The sequence below is a fragment of the Mugil cephalus genome, chromosome 8 (assembly GCF_022458985.1).
Source record: "Mugil cephalus isolate CIBA_MC_2020 chromosome 8, CIBA_Mcephalus_1.1, whole genome shotgun sequence".
In the NCBI taxonomy this organism is placed as follows: domain Eukaryota; kingdom Metazoa; phylum Chordata; class Actinopteri; order Mugiliformes; family Mugilidae; genus Mugil; species Mugil cephalus.
In genome coordinates this window covers 1,171,947-1,193,373 of record NC_061777.1, presented here as the reverse complement: position 1 = coordinate 1,193,373, position 21,427 = coordinate 1,171,947, and the positions used below count along the sequence as shown (strand labels likewise).

The 21,427-nt window shown below is 38.6% G+C and overlaps 1 protein-coding gene and 1 long non-coding RNA gene across 5 annotated transcripts; both read left to right on the top strand.

Annotated features, from left to right (window-relative positions):
• Positions 1-853: 853 nt before the first annotated feature.
• On the top strand, positions 854-14,979 carry LOC125012815 (GTPase IMAP family member 2-like). 4 transcript variants are annotated; one of them, XM_047592969.1, is made up of 8 exons: positions 854-1,579; positions 3,171-3,200; positions 5,097-5,120; positions 5,382-9,604; positions 10,527-10,547; positions 12,447-12,476; positions 12,909-12,965; positions 13,202-14,979. In XM_047592969.1, the coding sequence occupies exons 4-8, from the start codon at positions 9,565-9,567 to the stop codon at positions 13,747-13,749; spliced, it is 696 nt and encodes a 231-aa protein (XP_047448925.1). In that variant the 5' UTR covers positions 854-1,579; positions 3,171-3,200; positions 5,097-5,120; positions 5,382-9,564; the 3' UTR covers positions 13,750-14,979. The 4 variants fall into 4 exon arrangements, with proteins under 4 accessions (XP_047448925.1, XP_047448928.1, XP_047448927.1 ...); XM_047592972.1 differs by lacking the exons at positions 854-1,579; positions 3,171-3,200 and adding an exon at positions 3,208-4,202; XM_047592971.1 differs by lacking the exons at positions 854-1,579; positions 3,171-3,200 and adding an exon at positions 3,208-4,202 and having other exon boundaries at positions 5,097-9,604.
• Positions 14,980-19,370: 4,391 nt separating this feature from the next.
• On the top strand, positions 19,371-20,268 carry LOC125012838. Its single transcript, XR_007113323.1, has 2 exons — positions 19,371-19,530; positions 19,969-20,268. It is a non-coding gene; the product is annotated as an uncharacterized LOC125012838 (long non-coding RNA).
• The last annotated feature ends 1,159 nt before the right edge of the window (positions 20,269-21,427 follow it).

Genomic DNA, 21,427 nt, shown 5'->3' with positions numbered 1-21,427 from the left:
TTAATATTAGATCTCATTTTCTGCTGCCAAATGTATTTGATTCATTTATTATTGTTTTTAATCATGTAAAGTAAGAGTTTGTTGTCTTTATAAAATCATTTCCTGTTGGGTGGAGTCAGTCTGTCTTTTTTAGTTTCAGTTTCACTCGATGATTGTCAGCAGAATTATTGTGTTAATACTAGGATATGAATCGGTGAGTAGAATTTGATGATGGAATGTATAGAGTCTTGTATGATGGATGTCTTTATGATAACTGATGGATACTCTCTCCCTGAATGAGACGAGTACTTTCTGCATCTCATGTAAATTTCAGCGAGACACCGCATTTCAGAACCGTTATATTTGTCGTCTACTTGGTCAGTTCTTCAGTCCTGAACTAGAATCCACCAAATAAACCCTTAATGTACTAAATTATTATTTGACAAGCTTAAACTCGAATGAGTTTTTTCATTTTGTAACATTTTAATTTTATAACATATAATCCAGCTGACAGACAAAGTAACATGGTTGACAGAAGTAACACAGTTCACTGGACAGAACAAGAGTAACATTTGTCCCAGATTTCTTCATGCAAAAACATGTAATTTAGTATTAATCTAAAGAGCAAAACGGCAAATCAGACAGTATAAAAACAACAAATTCCAACATAATATATGCATTTTTCCAAGAGAATTATGGGATCTGTTGACTTTTTCTGTATTAAATAAGAGAGAAATGTGCCCCGATGTAAAATGAATCATGGCTTTGAGAGTGAAAAATACAGCCTATGGACATGACATGTATCCCTCATTATAGAATGACCCACAAGCAAGCAAACTTTTTTTGGCTGGCTCGTGACCTGAGAGGAATTTATGGTGGAGAATCCGTCTCATTAGTGCCACTACACCAGAGAGGATGGAGTTTATGTACAGTGGAAATGAATAATAGTGTTGTACAGTCATGTATTGATGTTTTTATTTTAGACATGTACCAGGTTCAGGCTGTACAAGCTTTTATAAACCTACATGATCATCTGGTACCAACATCAACATTATATCACATGATAATCAGCGTACAAGCTGTTCACATTCATGTTTTTATTTTAATCTAACGAGTGATTCTCTATTAGTTCCACTGTCATTCATTAACACACCTCTCATCTTACATCCCTTGAGTTCTTTTGGTTGAGTTACTAAACGATATATATTGACTCATCAATGTCCACACACTTGGTCTAATAATATTCTGGCCTCAGTAGGCGGCTGGTGTGGACAGGAGCTGTAGTGTTGATGGGTTTTTGTTGTGTTGATTTTATTCATTTCAGTGTCTCATGTCTAACATGAGTCTGAAAGTCTGGAGCAAATGTCTCAGTGTGAATGACTGTAGATGAGAGCTGATGTTTCCTGATGAGAGCAGACATCTGTTACAGTTACTCTGCATCATGTGTTGTAGTGAAGGAACATTTAGAACCAGACCTGAGTCCTGTATGTTTGGAGGAGGAGGAGTTGGTCTACATCAAACTTTCACTTCATTAACAGTTTGTCATTTTCTGCCCTAGATTCTTCAACCCACAGTGACACTATGGGAGCCTCACCATCAAGTGAGTTCACTAACACACGACAAAAGACTTTCAGATAAACAGAGTCAGTCATGTTACTTCACTGATCTGGAAATGGTTCGTTCTGTCTGTTAGATTAAACGTAGAAGCAGACAAACCCGTCTGTTGTGTTGTGTATTTGTGAAGAGAGACGCACACCGATGTTGAGCATCTATGACTTTAATCTTCAGAATACAGAAAAAACACAGACGTCGCACACACCAAGTCCACACTGCAACTCTCCACCAATCTACATGAAAAAGATTAAATTAAAACTCACACAACCACAACAAAGCTTCACATTATATATGAAATTTCCCAGTTATTGTACTACAAGCACAACATGCAGGGCACAACTTCATGAAGTCAGCCTGAAAGAGAGAGGAACGGAGAAAAAATGTTTCAGCAGGCGTAAGATTCTATTTACGAGTTATTCATCAATTAAGATTTGACCAGCAGGTTCATTAGCATGTTACAACACAGTATTCAACGACATAATGTGGTTCTGAATGGAAAGAAAAATAATAATAACTAAGACAATGGAGAGAATGGAGCTTTATAACGTGACTCACCAGCTCTGAACCACTAGGAGGTTAAACGCCAAAATAATAACAAAGGGAACGAAGGGCAAATGATGAGAAAATCATCTATGAACATTTTTTTTTTTAAAATTATTATTATGGGGAAGTTCATAACACAAAAGAAATATTTTAGAGAAAATACACAAACAAAAAAAATAAGAAAATTTAACTCGGTTTCATGTGCAGCTGGAAATTGAATTGTGTGATGTATCATCTGAAGTGAGATTTTCTTCTTTTTGCAGTGGAATAACTTATCATCCAGCCTCTGCATGTAGCTTTAAAGGCTTCCAATATTATTTGAAAAGATGGGCCTGAATTTAAGTTAACTTCAAAAACTAAATTTTCCCTGTAACTGATGAAATAAACTCATCATCTTTCAGAAGAGAATGATTGAATCTCTATTGTTTAATTCTATGTGTATTAACTAGAGGAGAAAAAGGAACTGATATGGTGCATGGTCAGATATGATAATACTGTGAATCTGAGAATCTAGCGCACTCTCCATTAAGGCTTTCAATACAGCAAATAATCTATTTGAGAGAATGAATTATGTATCCACAGGTATTAAGACTCTTTACTGGCTTTACATAAAATGACACGTGTTACTGAACGTTAGCCTCTCACTGGAGGAACATTTAACTCCATGATAATATCTGAGATGACACACACTGACAGGACAGAGAAAGAAAGAAGTGAAGCAACAAGTTCATGAAGAAAGTCAGAAGAAAACAAGAAGAAATAATGTGGAACAACACGATCACAGAGTTGGAACTAAAACCAACTCTGTAGTAAAGTTCAGATGAATCCAGATGATAAGACAACAGACAGAAATCACATTGAATCCAGCTCTAAAGAGCAGCCTTCAACAAAGACTCCTTTACTTTCTACTCTGTAGTAAAATGAAAAGAATAGAGAAGCTTTATTCATGATGTTGAATCATACACATCTGTGTCCTTCAGTCTGTTAATGGAATCAAGTCATTGTTAATTCTTAAATGTGTTTGTCTCTTTCAGCGATGGAGGAGGAGGAACGTCATCATCGTGGTGAGTCCAACTTGTCTGTGGTTGAACAGTTTTCATGTTTCTTAAGATCAGAGTTTAATATTTCTATATTTATTGTCTATCATCAACAGTCAGTAGTGACAGTACAGTGATCTTTCAGTCTCTCATCATCATCACTCTCAGCTGTAGATATTTTCCTAAATAACCTCCATCTATCATCAGAACTATTCCTCCATTCAGACTCCTATTTAATCAAACAGTGTTGTCATGGAGCTCTGAGGTCAGTGTCATTTAGAAGGATGGAGAGTAACTGCAGCCAGTCTAATCATTTCACTCAGTCCACCAACTCCCAGTGAGCAAATGCTGCTTCCAGTCCCTGGACCATACATCTCCTCAGAGTTCATCAAAGTGCAGTGCTGCTTCACTGCTGGCTGATACTGGCTGTTATGAACCTCCCCACCAACAGAGGTCAGGGTAGCACATCTTTCTCCATATAAAGGTAGTTAAGGCTTCTATCTGAGGCCTTTAACAAGTGGACTCAGTAACAGGAGCAGCTCTCCACAGTCCCTGAATGCAACATTCCTCATCCTGGTCCTCCTCCATCTGGTTAGGAAGCTGGAGAGAGACTCTGGCTACTGGTTAGATGCTGGATATCAGCGAGGCTTTAGGAGAGGAAGCAGCACCATAAGAGCAGTAAATATCAGTAGAACCATCATGGAGCTGAGCAGAGGCCTGTATCATGAAGCGAGCTCAACTTATCCAGCTGAACTTATCCAGAACAGTGACGATCTGGACAAACGGTATCATGACGCTGGTTATCAACTCACTATCTCAATCCAGGTTTGTCTTGTTGTGAATCGGTGAACGCACACGTAAAAGGGCGGGTTCCAAGGCAGCAGACCAATCACAATCATGAGGCTGATCCACCAGCATAAAGGAGCAAAGACTGATTCTCCTCAGATATGAAGTGGAAAAAGTAAATCTCACTCGAAATCTCCAAAAGTCAAACATCGCGGCTGCTTTGAAGAGACGCCATAAGCCATGGTAAAGGACTGCAGATTAAATAAGTGCACAAATTACACATCAGTGGCTCAGTTAGTTTAGATTTAGCAAAGCCATGAAACCCAATCACTGAGCTGCATAAATGAATGGCCTGTATGACAATTTGTCTCATTCCCCCAGATGTAACAGCTCTGGACTAAAAAGATAAAAACATCATTTCATCTTCTTCATTCTGTAATGTTACCTGGGCGACAGTAAAGCTGGAAGCTGATGCCACAGTTACATCATATCAATACATCAGGTTGTTGTCCTGAATGAAATGATCCTGATTCTGAGCTGTGTTTGAGCTAAAACATCCTCTTCTTTGTGTGATTATCTCCTGGAAGATGCGTTGACGCCGTAACGCTCTTCTAGTGATTTGGGCTCCAATCTCAATCAGGTCTTCAATGAAAGGGCACGTGATTCTTTCCTGAACAGCTGATTGGCCGGTGGGCGGAGCCTTTTATCGGCTTCAGATAAATCCTGAAAGTTACCCTGACCTGAAGCAGGTTAGCTGTTCAGAGTAAGTTACCATGGTAACGTAGCTCCATAAGAATGAATCCAGCTTCATGAAACCAGAAACCCAGAGTTAACCCTGAAGTTACCTCCATAAGTCTGTGATCCTGCTTCATGATACAGGCCTCAGGTGGTGGAAATGACATCAACAGGAAGTTGAATGTCTTTGAGTTTTTAGGAGAAGTAAAAAGACAGAAATCACATTGAATCCAGCTCTAAAGAAAATCCTTAGAATAAAGACTCCTTTACTTTCTACTCTGTAGTGAAATGAAAAGAATAGAGAAGCTTTATTCATGATGTTGAATCATACACATCTGTGTCCTTCAGTCTGTTAATGGAATCAAGTCATTGTTAATTCTTGAATGTGTTTGTCTCTTACAGAGGAGGAGGAACGTCGTCGTCGTGGTGAGTCCAACTTGTCTGTGGTTGAACAGTTTTCATGTTTCTTAAGATCAGAGTTTAATATTTCTATATTTATTGTCTATCATCAACAGTCAGTAGTGACAGTACAGTGATCTTTCAGTCTCTCATCATCACTAGTACAGTGGTAAATGTCTGTGTTGTGTGTAAAATGGGACAGTTTGTATTGTTTCCTGGTCAGAAGAAAGTAGAGCACATGTGATCAGATCACTACTTTCTTCATCTGGTTTACTTTGATTTCTCCAGAGTTCTGACTTCACTCCAAAACAATGGAGGTGAATTGATGGAGTTGATGGTGTTCAGGTCTTGATCATCTATCATCTGATGAACCAGGAGAAATAAATAAACTGAGACTAACAGGCAGCTGTGATCACATGAACCTAAAAGGAAGAGACGAGCTTAAAGACAGGGTGTTGTGTGTCGTGAAGAAATGGGAGAGAAGGAACCCAAGCGCAGGACTCAGATGTTCAGGCTCAAACAGAAGTTTTAATAACAAAAGGATCTTGAGCAAAAATTCTAATACAAAAAATACTACGATTCCGGAGGTTAGCTGGAGGACTGGCAACTGGAAGAACTCGCAGTGAATGACAGAGTGCAGAGTCCTTAAGTATGGTTCAACATAGCGAGAGATGTGGAACAGGTGGGAAGGCAGCCCAGCCGCAGCGTAGCAATCAGCAGCTCACTCCACACACCTGAGGTGAGAAAAGCAAACATGAAAGTAAACCAAAAGAGGGCAACAAGGTACCTCCTAACATAACCCCCTCTCAATGGGCGCCTCCTGGCGGCCCACCAGGCTTATCAGGGTGCAAGCGATGGAAGTCCTTCACCAAGCAAGGGCTTAGAATGGCAGAGCGTGGAACCCATGACCTCTCCTCTGGACCATAGCCCTCCCAATCCACAGGGTACTGTGGGTTGAGCAGGCTGCTGGCGACTGGCTTCAGTTGAGACACATGAAATACAGGGTGGATCCTCATGGAAGGAGGGAGAGACAGCTTGACCGTCACAGGATTGATGACGTCAATTATAGGGAAGGAACCAATGAAACGAGGGAAGAGCTTGTGGGAATCAGTCTTAAGAGAAACATTTCTACACTGTAAACCCTGATAAGTTCAATTAACACAAAAAAAATTGTTGAAATGGATTACATAAAAGTTTTTACTCACATTTTGCGTTAAAAAAGCAGTACTGATTAAGTATGCTTTACTTGTAATCTTAAGTGGCACTAACTTACTTTGGTAAGTTTAACAAAACTTATCATGATAAGTATGTTTTACTAGTTATTTTGTTTTCACAGTAAAAATAAATACAAGTGTAGATAACTTGAATGTTCTTATAATTGTAAAACTGAGTTTTTCGCTTATGTTTACTTAAAATGTTCAATTCAATAGAAGCTCTACACTAACTCCAATACAAGCAAAAATCTTGCTCAGTTTAACTCAAAATAAGATCAAAATCTCTATGTCGTACACCTACAGTCAAAAACACATTAACACCGTTAGATACAAGTCAGTCTTTATTGAGTAAACATACTACAACAACAAACAAATTGTTTTCTAAAATTCTACACTTGAATCACAAGATTACTCTCAATGAGAACTGAACCCGTATCTGAGCAGAGGAACGTGGCATCAGTTGAACTGTCATGGATCAAAGCCAGGCTGACTGGTACGTCATCAATGTCCAGTTCAAGGGACTCCACAGGCTGGAGATGAGAGAGGAAGGAGAAACACCTCTTAGTGTGCAACAATACAAACTGACTGCACCACAAGCTACAGCATCAAATGACCACAGACCATTTCTAGAAAATAAAACGGATTTTTAAGCAGATTTCTTGCCTGACTTTATTAAACTGTTTTAGTATCAAATTGCCAACTTGATGTAAATTTATATTATCTCCTTTTGCTTCACTAAAAAAGTATCTTTCCAGTGAATTTCATAACATCAGGGGAGTTCTTTTTTTGATCTATGAACCTACAGAGCTTACTTCCATAACATACCCTGATCATGTTCTTCAACACTTTAAAGTGCTCAAGTAAAGGGACATTATATTCAACTGTTGTTGAATATGATTATGTGACGAAGGGCAGCCTGACAAGAAATGTCAGTCAGTTAAAAATGTGCAGAAGTACGTCCCCTACTGTCAGAAAAAAAGCTACTGAGTTAGTCAGTGCAGCAGGGAGAAGCATGCCGATGTACAGAGACTGATGGGCAAATTACTGTTGCTGTTCCTTTGATTTTGTGAGCTAGACCCTGTGTCCATTCATTGTCCAGTTATTGGGTTAGCTAATGACTGTTAACTGCTAATGATAGGAGGTGAGAGCATTCACTGTTCATATACTGTATAGTGACATGTTTATACTGACAGTTATTTGTTGTTGAATAAGGCGTTTAATTCTTTATTTCTATGACTTGTTCAACTCTATTAGTAGTTCTGATTACTGTTCTCTATTTCTGCAACAATATGTTGCTTGTTTTGCATCCCTTCTGCATACAATAACAATTGATGGTAATACTAAATACTAATTCTAAACTTAAACTAAACTAAACACCAGAACCTTCAACCAAGGTTTGATGACAGCAGAGGCCTGTATCATGAAGCAGGATCACAGAGTTATCCAGGAAACTTCAGGGTGAACTTCGGGGGTTCTGGTATCATGAAGCTGGATTCATTCTTATGGAGCTACGTTACCATGGTAACTTACTCTCCTGGAAGTAACTGGTCATCACTTTCTGTGTGAACAACCTCATTCTTAAAATCTGAGACATCATAGTTTGGATTAGTCCTACTTTTGTGGGCATTGAATGAGGAATACACGTTAATACGATGGTGACAACTTTTGAATGGACAATCCACTGTCTGTGTGTTTTTTAAATGTGATCTCAAATGACTGAAAAGATTTTTATCATTGAATGACTGCTTGCATCCACACTTGGGACAGATAAATGTCACACATCCCACCTGAGTTGGTCCAACTGTCTGCGTATGTATCCGTGTTACATGAATTTCCAATGCATTTATTGACTGAAATGTGCAGATGCAGTCATCATACACACATGGCAACGGACTATTTGAGGAGAAGTTGCAATGATGCAAACGTTAGTGTTGAAGCAACTGTGCCTGTTCATAAAAGGCAGCAGCACAAAGCTTTCCCTTCCAAACCATTGGAAAACTGAGTACTTTAAGTAAGCTGGCAATGAATGTCTAAAACATCTACATACCAGCCTGCAGACTCCATGTAACATCCAGCTTCTTCTACTTCAGCCTAAAAGAGAAGATTTACAGACATACAAATCACTCAACTCTTTAAATACTAAACACAATTACAAAAACATCATTAGTATTTCATTGTTAGGCTGTGAAGGGAAAATGACTTGAAAAGGCTGTTAACTAAAGATGTTTAGAGTAAATCCTGCAAGACTTTGTGGAGGTCAGGTCAGTTACCACGTGGAGCCCACGTGCAGCTCTGCAACCAGACCAATAAAATATAAAACCTTCTATTTATCACTTTCTAAACCGTCTTGGACCAGACTGACCTACACCGTTTCGCTAAGCCCCGCCCCCTGGTTACTGTTGCTATGTTCAGTTACAGCCACGCAGTTGAAGGGCTACACAGCGGTTGTAGACACGTGGAAGGGGGAGGGGGGCTACATGGCTAATATGATAAGCTATATTGTTTTTGCCATAAAATGAACATGAAACTTATCACTAATATTTAGCCTTGAAGTTACCAGCATGCCCAGACATGCACAAAGAGTAAAAGTTTTGCAGGTAGCCGCTGTATTCCTTGTGTAATTACCAAAAAAAACAAAAAACGACCTTAGCTCAACACATTAAATTCAAAAGGATAAAATAATTGTTTTTATTCAAAAATAACAATAATGATGATTAGCTAAACACCGAGGTAAAACGACAACATCATCTCACCAGAGAGGAGTCCTCAAAAGGGAAAAAAGAGAAAGTAAAATTTATATCAGACATTTGAAAAACAAGTCACAATGGAATTAACTCCAGAAGTCGTCCATGGTAGCAGTCCAGAAGCGAAGTTCCTACTAGAAAGATGACTTTTCGTACAAATATATATCTGAATTATACTGTTGCTGCAAAGCTCAGCGCAAGCGGGAACCGGAACCTTGGAACGTGGAAATGACGTCACAGACGACAAGTCAAACAGTTTGAGTTCATTGACAAAACTGAATTAAAGTTTTTGAGTATTGTGCACTTAAAATTGAAAATCCGTTAAGATAACTCAAAAAATTAGCAGTCAATTAACTTTTTTAAAATTCTGAGCTTATACAACTAAATCGTTTTAACGCACTTTTACTATTCAGTTTTACAGCGCATAATAGAGAGACTGTGGTTATGATGTTGAATCATACACATCTGTGTCCTTCAGTCTGTTAATGGAATCAAGTCATTGTTAATTCTTAAATGTGTTTGTCTCTTACAGCGTTGGAGGAACGTCGTCGTGGTAAGTCCAACTTGTCTGTGGTTGAACAGTTTTCATGTTTCTTAAGATCAGAGTTTAATATTTCTATATTTATTGTCTATCATCAACAGTCAGTAGTGACAGTACAGTGATCTTTCAGTCTCTCATCATCTTCACTCTTTAAAATATATTTTTAAAGTCAAACCTGAGACAGTAGTGTGGTGGTTAGCACTGATGCTTCACAGCTGGTTTGAAGGAAAAAGGTAATAAAACCAAATACTGATGTGATTTAGATTCATCTTCTGTTCCCTCACTTTCCATTGTGTAGTAAGTGTCATTATACCAGTGAAACACATAGAAAACTACCTGCTCAAGTCTCCTGAAGAGCATCATGTAACTTGACTGTGTGTTGCTGTGAAGGATCAGAGTTTGTGTTTCCATGTTTCTATGACTGTTTCTCACTAGTTCCAGTCGTGTGTAGCCACAGATAGTGTGGATGTCATCTGTCCAGGTTTGGACAAAGTCTGTTTCCAGCAGTGTTGATTTTAGCAGCTTTTAGATTCAGTCTGAGTCTTTTGGATGAAAATGTTAATTAGTTCTAGTCACATTTCTGTCATTTCTATGTGTGATAGTTTCAGTCAAAAACTCAAAGGTTTTAGTTTTCATTAAAACAATAGAAAGAAGAAAGAATTAGTCTCTCAACTAATGAACTTAGGTGAAATAATATTGGAAATGTTGGATCAAACATTGTAGTTCATGAAACAACAGTTAACATTAACACTGTTGTACAATAACCAGATTCCTCCCAGATTTCCAACAAAGACTCCTTTACTTTCTACTCTGTAGTAAAATGAAAAGAATAGAGAAGCTTTATTCATGATGTTGAATCATACACATCTGTGTCCTTCAGTCTGTTAATGGAATCAAGTCATTGTTAATTCTTAAATGTGTTTGTCTCTTACAGAGGAGGAGGAACGTCGTCGTGGTGAGTCCAACTTGTCTGTGGTTGAACAGTTTTCATGTTTCTTAAGATCAGAGTTTAATATTTCTATGTTTATTGTCTATCATCAACAGTCAGTAGTGACAGTACAGTGATCTTTCAGTCTCTCATCATCACTAGTACAGTGGTAAATGTCTGTGTTGTGTGTAAAATGGGACAGTTTGTATTGTTTCCTGGTCAGAAGAAAGTAGAGCACATGTGATCAGATCACTACTTTCTTCATCTGGTTTACTTTGATTTCTCCAGAGTTCTGACTTCACTCCAAAACAATGGAGGTGAATTGATGGAGTTGATGGTGTTCAGGTCTTGATCATCTATCATCTGATGAACCAGGAGAAATAAATAAACTGAGACTAATAGGCAGCTGTGATCACATGAACCAAAAAGGAATAAAAAATCCATCTCTTCATCATTTTCTACTGTCACACTGTCATGAGATAAAGGTGAAAGGCTCTGTGCCTTCTCCAGCTTTAAATACTCTACAATGGGACCAAAGCTGTCAGATTAAATGAATTCACTGACTTGTAGAAACTTTAGAAACTAACTAATTGTGTCTGGTTCCATCATCAACCTGCATCAATGAAACAGTGACTGACAACAGAACAACAATCAGGCATGTCAGCCTCTTCATAGCACACAACACACCTACAGGTCAAAGCAACACACTTATGTGTTAAATATGTGATTGTCTAAAGACACACAAGACATCCCATCTAATCACATTCATCTGCTAATGGCCTTTACAATTTCACATGAAAAATCAATGAGTAAATTAATTATTTTGATGAATCCAGATGATAAGACAACAGACAGAAATCACATTGAATCCAGCTCTAAAGAGCAGCCTCCAACAAAGACTCCTTTACTTTATACTCTGTAGTAAAATGAAAAGAATAGAGTCACGTTATGTTGTTCCAACGTTGACCCACTTTTAACGTGCTGAGTACCAGCTGTACCCTGTTATCAGCTGACTGTCAAGTTTTTCCTTTGTCGAGCTTTAAGCGTAAGGTCATGGATGTTATTCCTGCTTGTTCCTAACGTTGAAGTCAGAGCAAAATTTACGAGTGATCCAGAGCTGTCATAAGAGTCACATGAAATGAATCTGCTACTTTCAAATCAAGTTCTTTACCCATTGATTGTACATTTAATTAGTTTGGAGTGTTTTTAATAACAGAACGGGCCTACTACAAAATTAACCTGAGGATCTGAAACTACAGAATGAAAGAAAAGTGTAATAATGGAAGATAATCTGACTGTGGCTTACATAACATGAAAAAGGAAAGAGTAACCAGCTGCCTTTTGGATGCCCTGGTCAGGCACTAGGAACACAGTGTGCATTTTGTGTGTATTTTGTGTGTGACTTATTCGCTGGAAAAAATCTTAGCAAGTACATTTGTCTCATTTCTAGTCAAAATATCTCATTACACTTAATATAAGACACAACTGCCTAACAAGTACCATTTCAGCAAGATATAGGGACTTGTTTTAAGACAATACATCTTGAATATCTCGTTAAGTGAAAAAGTCTTGAAAGCATCTTGTTTTGAGTCACATGTCATGAAACAAGCTTTTTTGAGTTGTTGTTTTCAGCTAGTCTTTTATGAGACATGAGGACAGACATAGTGTAGAGAGCGTCCTCTAGTGGTAACTTTGTGTCCAGGTGCTTCTCCTGACTCTGTCTCCACCTGCAGTCTGCCTCAGTCCACACAGACTATCACAGGTAGTGAGGTGGAGCTGCTAGATGTTGACACAGATGAAGTCAATCAGTTATTGAGCTGCTTGTGGACACCAACAATCACAGGATGTTTAGTTCTGACTATCACACTGATGACACACTTCACACAAACCAGTCAATCAATGTTTCATCTTTCTGTTTCTCTACAGGACCATATCAACCACCACCATCACCTCTCAGTAAGTTAAAGTGAAGAGTCTCATCAATCTTCTATGAACATGTAGAATTCCAGCAGTTTGTAGACAATAAGTCACATTTTGTTGAAATGTTTCCAAGTTGACTGGTGAGTTAGAAAGTTTCACTTGATAATGACGGACAGAATCTCTTCAGTCCACCTTAAATCCTCATAAAATTTAAATTTTCATAAACTGAAAAGGAAAAGTAGCTGTTAGAAAGAACCACTTTCAATGTGTCCACACACATGAACACATGCTGACAAGAAACATGGTTCTAGTTGATAGAGACACTTTAGCCTTGATCTCAGTCACACAGCTCTGGAAGTGAAATAATGAAGTTAGAGACACAGAATCCAGAGAGAAGACGACAAGAAGAAACATCAACTCACACATGATACATCAGATAATGAATCTACATATTCTCTCTCCCTGCAGTGATCCCTCAGGCGTCTATGAAGCTCAGCAGCAGCCTTGAACTCCTTCCACCTTCCAGTAAGTTACAGTGAACTTAGTCAGAACTGAGTCCTACATTAACATGTAGGATTCCAGCTTTTCTAGTCACTAGATTCACATTAAACTTTATTGATTCAATATCTTTGCAGGTTCAGGATGAAATGATAAGTTTCAGATCAAAATGTCGTCTTAAAGAATGACCACCTCCTCACTCATTGTTGATCCACTTGTAGTGTTTCACTGTGATTCTCTGTGTTACTGTGTTTTCTCTCCAGTGTCTGAGCTGAGGGTTGTTCTTCTGGGGAACAGCTGCTCTGAGAGGAGTTCAGTGGGGAACTTCATCCTGGGAGAGAACACGTTCAACACTGAGGAAGAACCAGAACGTTGTCTAAGAGTCAGAGGACTGATTAAAGACAAAGAAGTAGTTCTCATCAACACCCCAGATCTGCTTCTCTCCAGCATCTCTGAAGATGAGCTCAGAGAACATGTAGGAACCTGTGTGAGACTCTCTGCTCCTGGACCTCATGTGTTGCTGCTGGTTCTACAGCCTGAAGACTTCACTGAGGAACACAGACAGAGACTCTGCAGAGTCCTGGAACTCTTCAGTGATCGATCATTTCATCATTCACTGGTTCTGATATCAACACCCAGAGAGGAGCAGCCAGGCTTCATGGAAAAGTATCGACAACATCCACCTGTAAAAGAAATGATCCAGATGAGCAGAGACAGAGTTTTATTGAAGAAAGAACTTGAACTTAAAGAGCTGTTAACACGGTTTGGACAGATTGTGGAAGAGAACAATGGAGAACATCTGAAATGTTAATCAGTGTCATGACACAACTTTATTTAACTGTTTATGTGATTAATATGGTCGTTAATGTCAGTATAAATGTAAACGTGTACAGTGTCATGTTGTATGTAGAGAAGTTAATTATAATGCACATTTAAAAACACACAGGTGGAGTTTGTTGCAGTTTAACTGACTTGTTGTCATCTTCAGCTGGACAGCGCTGTAGCTGTGTCATGACTGAGAGTGACATTAGGGCCCGATTCACACCACTGGGAAAAGACACTCAGACACTAACCCACCTCCCCCTTTCCTTGATTTTAGACAATAAAGATAATATTTACCAAAAAACGACTCCTCCTGACATCCACACCTCACCTTATGTTCTCCTGGTGTTTGCGTGGGTTTTCCCGGGTACTCTGACTTCCTCTCACCATCCAAAGACACACAATGAATCTTACGAGCATGTTCGTGGATGGTGGGATCACACCGTGAGTTTGTATATTTCCTGTTTTGGGGCAATTCTTTATTTGCATCTCAGAGAGAATTCAGTGATACAGTGGTCATATTGTTGCTGCAGCCGTCTTATGGAAAATTGCTCTCAGAGGAACAAGGCTTTCATTTATCCACCTGCAGTCGTAATGTGCAGAGCTGGATTTCTTCTCGGTTAAAACCCTTTGAGACCAGAAAGGAACAAATGGCACAAACACACTTAGGGACCGTTGTGTCAAATTCATGACCCTTGTAAAACTCAGTCTTTGAAAGATTCAGCCTGGAGATAACTTCTCTTTGGAGTCTCAAAAAATCATCATCAGGAGTCTAAGTCCAGAGCATCAGAGTGATATTTATTGCAGGAAACAAAGCAGAGCAGCATCACAGGACAAACAATAATCACCACGACTCCGCTCTGAGGTGTGAGGGCCACTGTCCTCATCTTTTATACCTTTGGGACGTCACAAGTCACACCCTTGTCCATCCCCTACATGGGGCAGACCCTCACCAGCCCCTTATTTTAACCAATCATACCCTTAGAAATTGTCTTCATCACTGTTGATGAGCCATGTGGCTCTGGAGCATCGTGATCTGCTCCAAATACCTTTTCTATTTTTTCCCCTCAGGTTCAAACACCTGCATTTACATCAGTAGTTGTGGAATTTTCCTAAGTTCCCAGTTTCACAGTTACTCCCGTCCATTTTACACCCTTATCTTCTAGTCCACTCTTAAGCTCATTATTTTTTAAAAATAATAAAGTTTATTGCAAACAAACTGTGAACTTTACCAAGTGTGATAAGCACAACTATCTTCTACATGCACACGTGCTCTTGTGAGAACAGTAGATTTACTTTTGGTTCCAGTGTTCTGCCTCTGTGTTCTAGTAGCATATGTCTGGTGAAGGCATCATATCAAACTTAATGTTGTAATCAAGCTAATGACATTATGATCAGACATATCATTGTAATTCCATCATAACCTTATAATCAAACATGACGTCATAGTCATGCTGCTTGTATCTATTTTCCATTTATCTTCTTTTTACAACATCACAGACTTTAAAATGTCACTACAGAACAACTAAAAAATCACCAACAACATCCTCTGTGGGATGATCCACAGATGATCCACAGATGATCCACAGATGATCCACAGAGGCCCCTCCCCTCAAAGACTGCTCTGGTTTGTCCTGAACTCATAAGAAAGTGTGCAGCAATCATTTACTAATTAAACTAATTCTCTTGAAGTGAATGTGTTCTGTGATTACTTTACAAACACATCTCAGAGATTTGAGACATTTCTAAGATGAGATGGGATGAGATGAGCTTTATTCATCCCTCAATGGGGAAATTGTCATTAACAGCATGAGAACGTTGTTCAAAACAAACACACTCTTTCATATATGAATCTTATCAACACAAAAGACGAGCGGGAGAAAAAGAGGAAAATGACTTTCAGAGACCAGGAAGAAGAACGACTTGCTGAAAAATTACAAGTCTGGTCTTTAACATCAGTGTGAATGTAGATGGACTTCTGACACATGTAAATACCAGGTCTGTGCACACCACCAGAGCCTGGTCCAGACTAGTCTAGTGCTGAGTGAACTGGTGTCCAGCTTCAGAGAGCTCCTGTGTACATTTCTGACTGAAAGGAGACATCCTCTGCCCCCATTTATCCATTCACTACAGTATGTTGGGTTCATGTTAATGTTAATTAAAGACAATTACATTTGTGGGGAAAAAATAATGTGAAAAACAATTGATGAAGCAACCAAGACAATCACATCTGAAGACGTCTGCTGTAGACCAGTATGTTCCAGAGAGATGTTAAAATGTTGAGACTAGAGTGAATCTCTCTCATTCATTTTTAAAGCTCTGTCACTTTTAAATACTGGGCACATTAGACTAGAAGAAATATGATATTTAAAATTCATAAACATCACCTCTCACACGTTATTTTCTGTCATCAGCGTTTGTTTGGTTCTTTAGGTACGAGGACACATTTAGGCGTCCTGATCGATGTCCATGGCATTCACTTGTCCATGTCTTGTGTGTATGGGATGAAAGTCATGTCATAGTTCAAAAGGTAAACTCAGTGTTCATGTGCATGTCTCTGAAAGCTTTCATTTATTTGAGTTTCCTGCTTCATTCTGGGATAGATTCAACCCAATAACTGTGACATGTGGTTGGACTGAAGTTGAGCATCAGATGAAAAACAGAGAGACTGAAAGCCTGAATCCCTCTATTTTTACATTGTCTCTTCTTCTTGAATACTTTTGAGTTAACTGTGATATTTCACAGATAAAAAGGATGCATTTGAAATGGTCTTCATGTATATGGGACCTGCATGGATAAAGTCATTCATTCTAAATTTTATGAAGAATAACCAGGATGGCATTCTGTGATCAGAATTAGATAAATATGCACTACCCTCAGAGTCTCAGGATGTTACGCAACAAACAGATGCACAATACGTTGTTATAGATACAATATATTGTTTGGTCAGTTGTAGAATATTGTTTATGTCATTTCATCTTATAATATTGTGTAATTTTAATGTTATTAAGGTGGAGTTTGAATATAAGCCCACATGAGTTATGACATATTTTTATATTTGCCTCCCCTAAAGGGAAGATGATAAAAGCAGGATAATCGTCCCATAGGCGACTGAGACAGTGGGAGATAACAGCTTTGTTCTTCTGCCTTGAAAAGTGTCAAAGATAAAGTCAAGACTGAGACGTTGCAGTGGAAGAACTGTACATGAACTAGACATACAGTACGGAATCTGCACCAAACAGGAAATATAACCCAAAAACAAAAACCCACAACCAACCAACCAACACTAAATATCTAAATATCGATAATACCAATACCAAGGCCAACATCTGTATCGGGTCGATGCTAACTTCTCTCCAAGTCTGTGCGCGACAAGAGCTTCTCCGTCCTCATCTCAAGTAAAAGGTGGGATACACACAGAGTTTGACGCTCATATCCTAGCATCATAGCACCATAGCGGCTTCTCTGCTTAAATATCTGTCATGTATTTTATCATAGTCATAATAAACTAATTAAAGGCAAAATTACGAAGTTATTCAAGACATTTCAGAAAAGGTATCGGTATGGGCGCTACTACCCCAGTATTTACTTGTGGATCTTTGACATTACAAGCAGACCCACATTCAGAAATGAGTGATGTTGAAAGAGAACGGGACAAACCAAGGGCGTAGAGTTGTGTAGAGACGCTAGGGACATGTCCCTACCAATATTAAACCGCTACTGTGTAATCACCATCAAACTCAACACAACCGCTGTCCTCAGTGTTTAGTCAGTATAATGATTATGACACACAAAGGGTCAAATGTCTGTCTCTGCTGGAGGTCCCGCCTCTGATCCAAATATCGCTCTCTGATTGGCTGTCCCCGCTGTCACTCCTACATTCATCCTGCTGGTTGGACCGGACCAGAGTCAAGGCATGAATCTGAAACCACGAGTGGAAGTTGTTCAGCATTTGTTCTGCCTGGGTCACGTCAGATAGATGGATTTTAATATCAGTGACGTCATCTTCAGTTTGGTTTGTATCTGTTTGCGTGCGTGTGGATTTGAAGGACGTCAAAGAAAAGAAAACTGGGTGTAAGATACTTCTTTTCAGATGTTGAATAAAAGGCCATATTTAATGCCAAAGAGATACACTATTTTTTTTATGATCATTATTTATTCTTGTTTTCATGTAGTATTTCTGTGGAAGAAGCAACTGTTTAGAAGATCGGCGTAGGCAGGAACTAGTGGACACTAATCTGCTTGTATTTGAGTATTAGTGACAGTGTCCCCACCAATGTCAAAACCAAACCTACTGCCTTGCTGTTGAAGAATACATTAAAACAAAATGTGATGATTCCTTTAAGGAGCTGATCTCTGACTGTGGAGGAAGATACCATGTGTTCAATAACTATAATAGAATCAACCAGCAACAAGTCAGTGAGCTGATAACAAAGATTGACACCAGTGTGAAGGAAAATGGAGGCAGCTGCTTCACCAATGAGATGCTCATCTACAGAAATCTACAGAAAATACATGAAACAGAAATGACTCGTATGGAAGTTTTTCTGTGCCATCAGAGTTTGAATATAAAAAACATCAACATAAAAAAAGTTCAACTTCATCAAATTCAACAATAAAAAATCAGCCTAATAAAATTTAACATAAAAAAAATCAACCTCAAAGATACAACCTCCAACTTTCAACCTCTAAAAAAGCTGAACTTAACTTGAGCAGGGAGAAGCCTTCAGTCCTCGTCTCTATTCATCCATCATTCTAGAAATCAGGTTAAGCTCCATTGGACATGAGGCGACACCGGCACATAGGACAGAGCCCTGTTCTGGAAATAAAGCATGTTCTGTCACCTGATGGTTTCTGATTATTTGCACACATTAAAATGACTATGCCAAATAAGAGCAACACTATGATAATTATCAGATATAGAAACTGCATGTCATAGAAAAACAGTATATTACTAGATGACTGTGTCAACAACATATTGTGTAATTGATGGGTTTTATGATGGAAATGTGGTGACAAAGCAGCAGTTTTCTGTGCTTGGAACTGGTAACAGGTAGGTACAGGAACAGGTAAGATGTCAGTAAGCAATCACACAATTATATTCTTGTGTTTGAGATGTAAAGATGACGATTAACTTCATGAATCCTAAAGATTGCATTTAATCAGAGGTCAGACAGTTCATGATTATCTTATTGAAATGCTGTAATTTACATTTCACAAGCAGTGTTCAGTTTAGAATGTTGCACATCCTTCATTTGCCAAGTGGAAGATGTAGTTTCTTGTGCATCCATTTGGTGTGCCTGAAAGATGGAAAAAATAATAAATAATAATAAATAAAAATTAAACACATAATGTTTAAGAGCTACCGAACCTGGAAATTTATGGAAATGCACGTAACTTTTAGATATAAGCTTCAACATTTGAATCTAATCTTTAACATTTAGATATAACATTTACATATAACATAGTAAATGTGATAAATCTTAATGTTATATCTAAATATTAAATGTAGCGCTGGGAGAAACTAAATATTTAGCTGATATGCTAATTGACGGTGCTTCAGCGGAAGTAGACTACCAAAATAAAAGCTTCATAGTGAGCAGTGTTCTGGTGGGACCGTCCCCGCGCCGCTGTCTGAGGTTACTGTCTCTGTGCTGCCTCACTGACTGAATGTCTCTGAACGTTACAAGAGCGATTTGTGACTGAAATTCAGATTTTACGTTCGGGTGCAGCATGACGACTCCTTCCAGTCTGAACCACTACAGCACCGGTAAGTTTGTCCTCCCAACAACATGGAGCTAAAGCTATCTAGCTAAAACTAGCAGCAGATGTAGCCGAGTCTTTGCTAGATTAGTTAGCGACCAACGTGCAGAGCGTATTCGTTGTGATTCTGCAGCGCCGCACTGTCTGCTGGACATTTGCAATCCACACAGTCTTAAAGCTAATACCACTGTGTCTGGACAGAAATGTCTCCTGAGAGACAGTAACGTCCACTGTCACGACCAGGACAGCACACTTCAGAAACTGAACCGGCTGGGCTTTTAATCTTTGAGATGTTTCTACTAGTAGCTATTTAAATACCGGTGTTCATCTATAAACCATGTTTTATGGTTCTCTTGTAATGTGTGTTAGTGCATTTCAAGTAATTTACAGGTTCTTGTGCATCTGAAAAACTGTGTATTTCATTATTATTATTTTTATCTTTCAGGCAAACCAATGGATGCACAACAAGATTTAACATCCTCCACTTGCAACGTTTTAGAAACATTGGTTGAATGATGTCTACAATAATTGGTGTGCAAGCGGCAGAACCACCTGTGTTTCTATTCCGATGTGCAGTATATTTTAGTACTAAACTGTGTCAGGGGAGATTCTCCAAGTACATGGAGAATCTCATGAAGGTGATGTGCAGCATTCTCAGCTGAAGAGTTAAAGGAATGTAAATGATAGTATTTTTATAAGATAACCAAGAACTCTGACCAATTAAATGCAATCTTTACATCTCAAACACAAGAATATGATTGTGTGATTGTTTACTGACATCTTACCTGTTCCTGTACCTACCTGTTACCAGTTCCAAGCACAGAAAACTGCTGTTTGTCACCACATTTCCATCATAAAACCCATCAATTACACAATATGTTGTTGACACTTCAAGTACCTTACTTGGCTTCCAGCATTAAAGGTTTAGCTGAAGTAAGATGCTGGATATTTCTATCACATTCAGTCTCTATATCTGATAATTGTTACAGTGTTGCTCTTATTTGACATAGTCATTTTAACGTGCGTAAATAATTAGAAACCATCAGGTGACAGAACATTTAAGCTTTATTTGCAGAATACTCTTTGGGTTCCAGTTCATAAAAATGGGTGTGATCAAGGCTTCAGTTGTTCAAGTCTCTGTTGAAACCATCAGTCCTTTGGTTGTGGACATAATAACACAGTCATCGCTCATGAAGTTTAACTGTAGCTGTTCTTCTCCTGGATGACGCTCCTGCTGAGTCCATCCTTCACAGTCATGGTCTGAGAAGATGAACCACAGTCTTTGAAATTTGTTGTTGAGGCAACATTGTTTATCCTGAGGGAGCCCTGACGAGTTGATAAAAAATGATAAAACACCAACACAGTAAGTTTTACAATATATAAAGTATGACGAGAGTGAGCTCTTAATGCCTTTCAACCCTGTTTGTTTCAGCTACACTCATGATGTTCCCGGTCAAATGTGATATTTAATCATAAATCATCTCCTCCAGCTCTCTACTGTCTGTCTCCTTACAGAAACATGTTGATGCATAAAATCACATGATCATCTACAATCTGAGGTTTTATTGTATTTTCACCACAAAGTATCTGTTTTTTAAACAGTTGCTCTTTTCCACAGAAATACTACATGAAAACAAGAATTTTAAAAAGTGTATCTGTTTGGCATTAAATATGGCCTTTTATTCTACTTGTGTATTGTTGAGCCTCTACAGTTATTTACCCTTGAAGTAACTTTAACCCTTTGACTCCTATACAAGTCTCTTATATCCACTTTTCTTTCTTTGACGTCCTTCAAATCCACACGCACGCAAACAGATACAAACCAAACTGAAGATGACGTCACTGATATTAAAATCCATCTATCTGACGTGACCCAGGCAGAACAAATGCTGAACAACTTCCAC

What these genes read in the sequence shown, in the direction of transcription:
- LOC125012815 (XM_047592968.1), top strand. Translation starts at nt 12,365, where the DNA reads ATGTTTAGTTCTGACTATCACACTGATGACACACTTCACACAAACCAG. An exon ending in ACCACCACCATCACCTCTCA is followed by an intron (nt 12,477 to 12,908) that starts GTAAGTTAAAGT and finishes CTCTCCCTGCAG; the next exon opens with TGATCCCTCAGGCGTCTATG. An exon ending in TGAACTCCTTCCACCTTCCA is followed by an intron (nt 12,966 to 13,201) that starts GTAAGTTACAGT and finishes TTTTCTCTCCAG; the next exon opens with TGTCTGAGCTGAGGGTTGTT.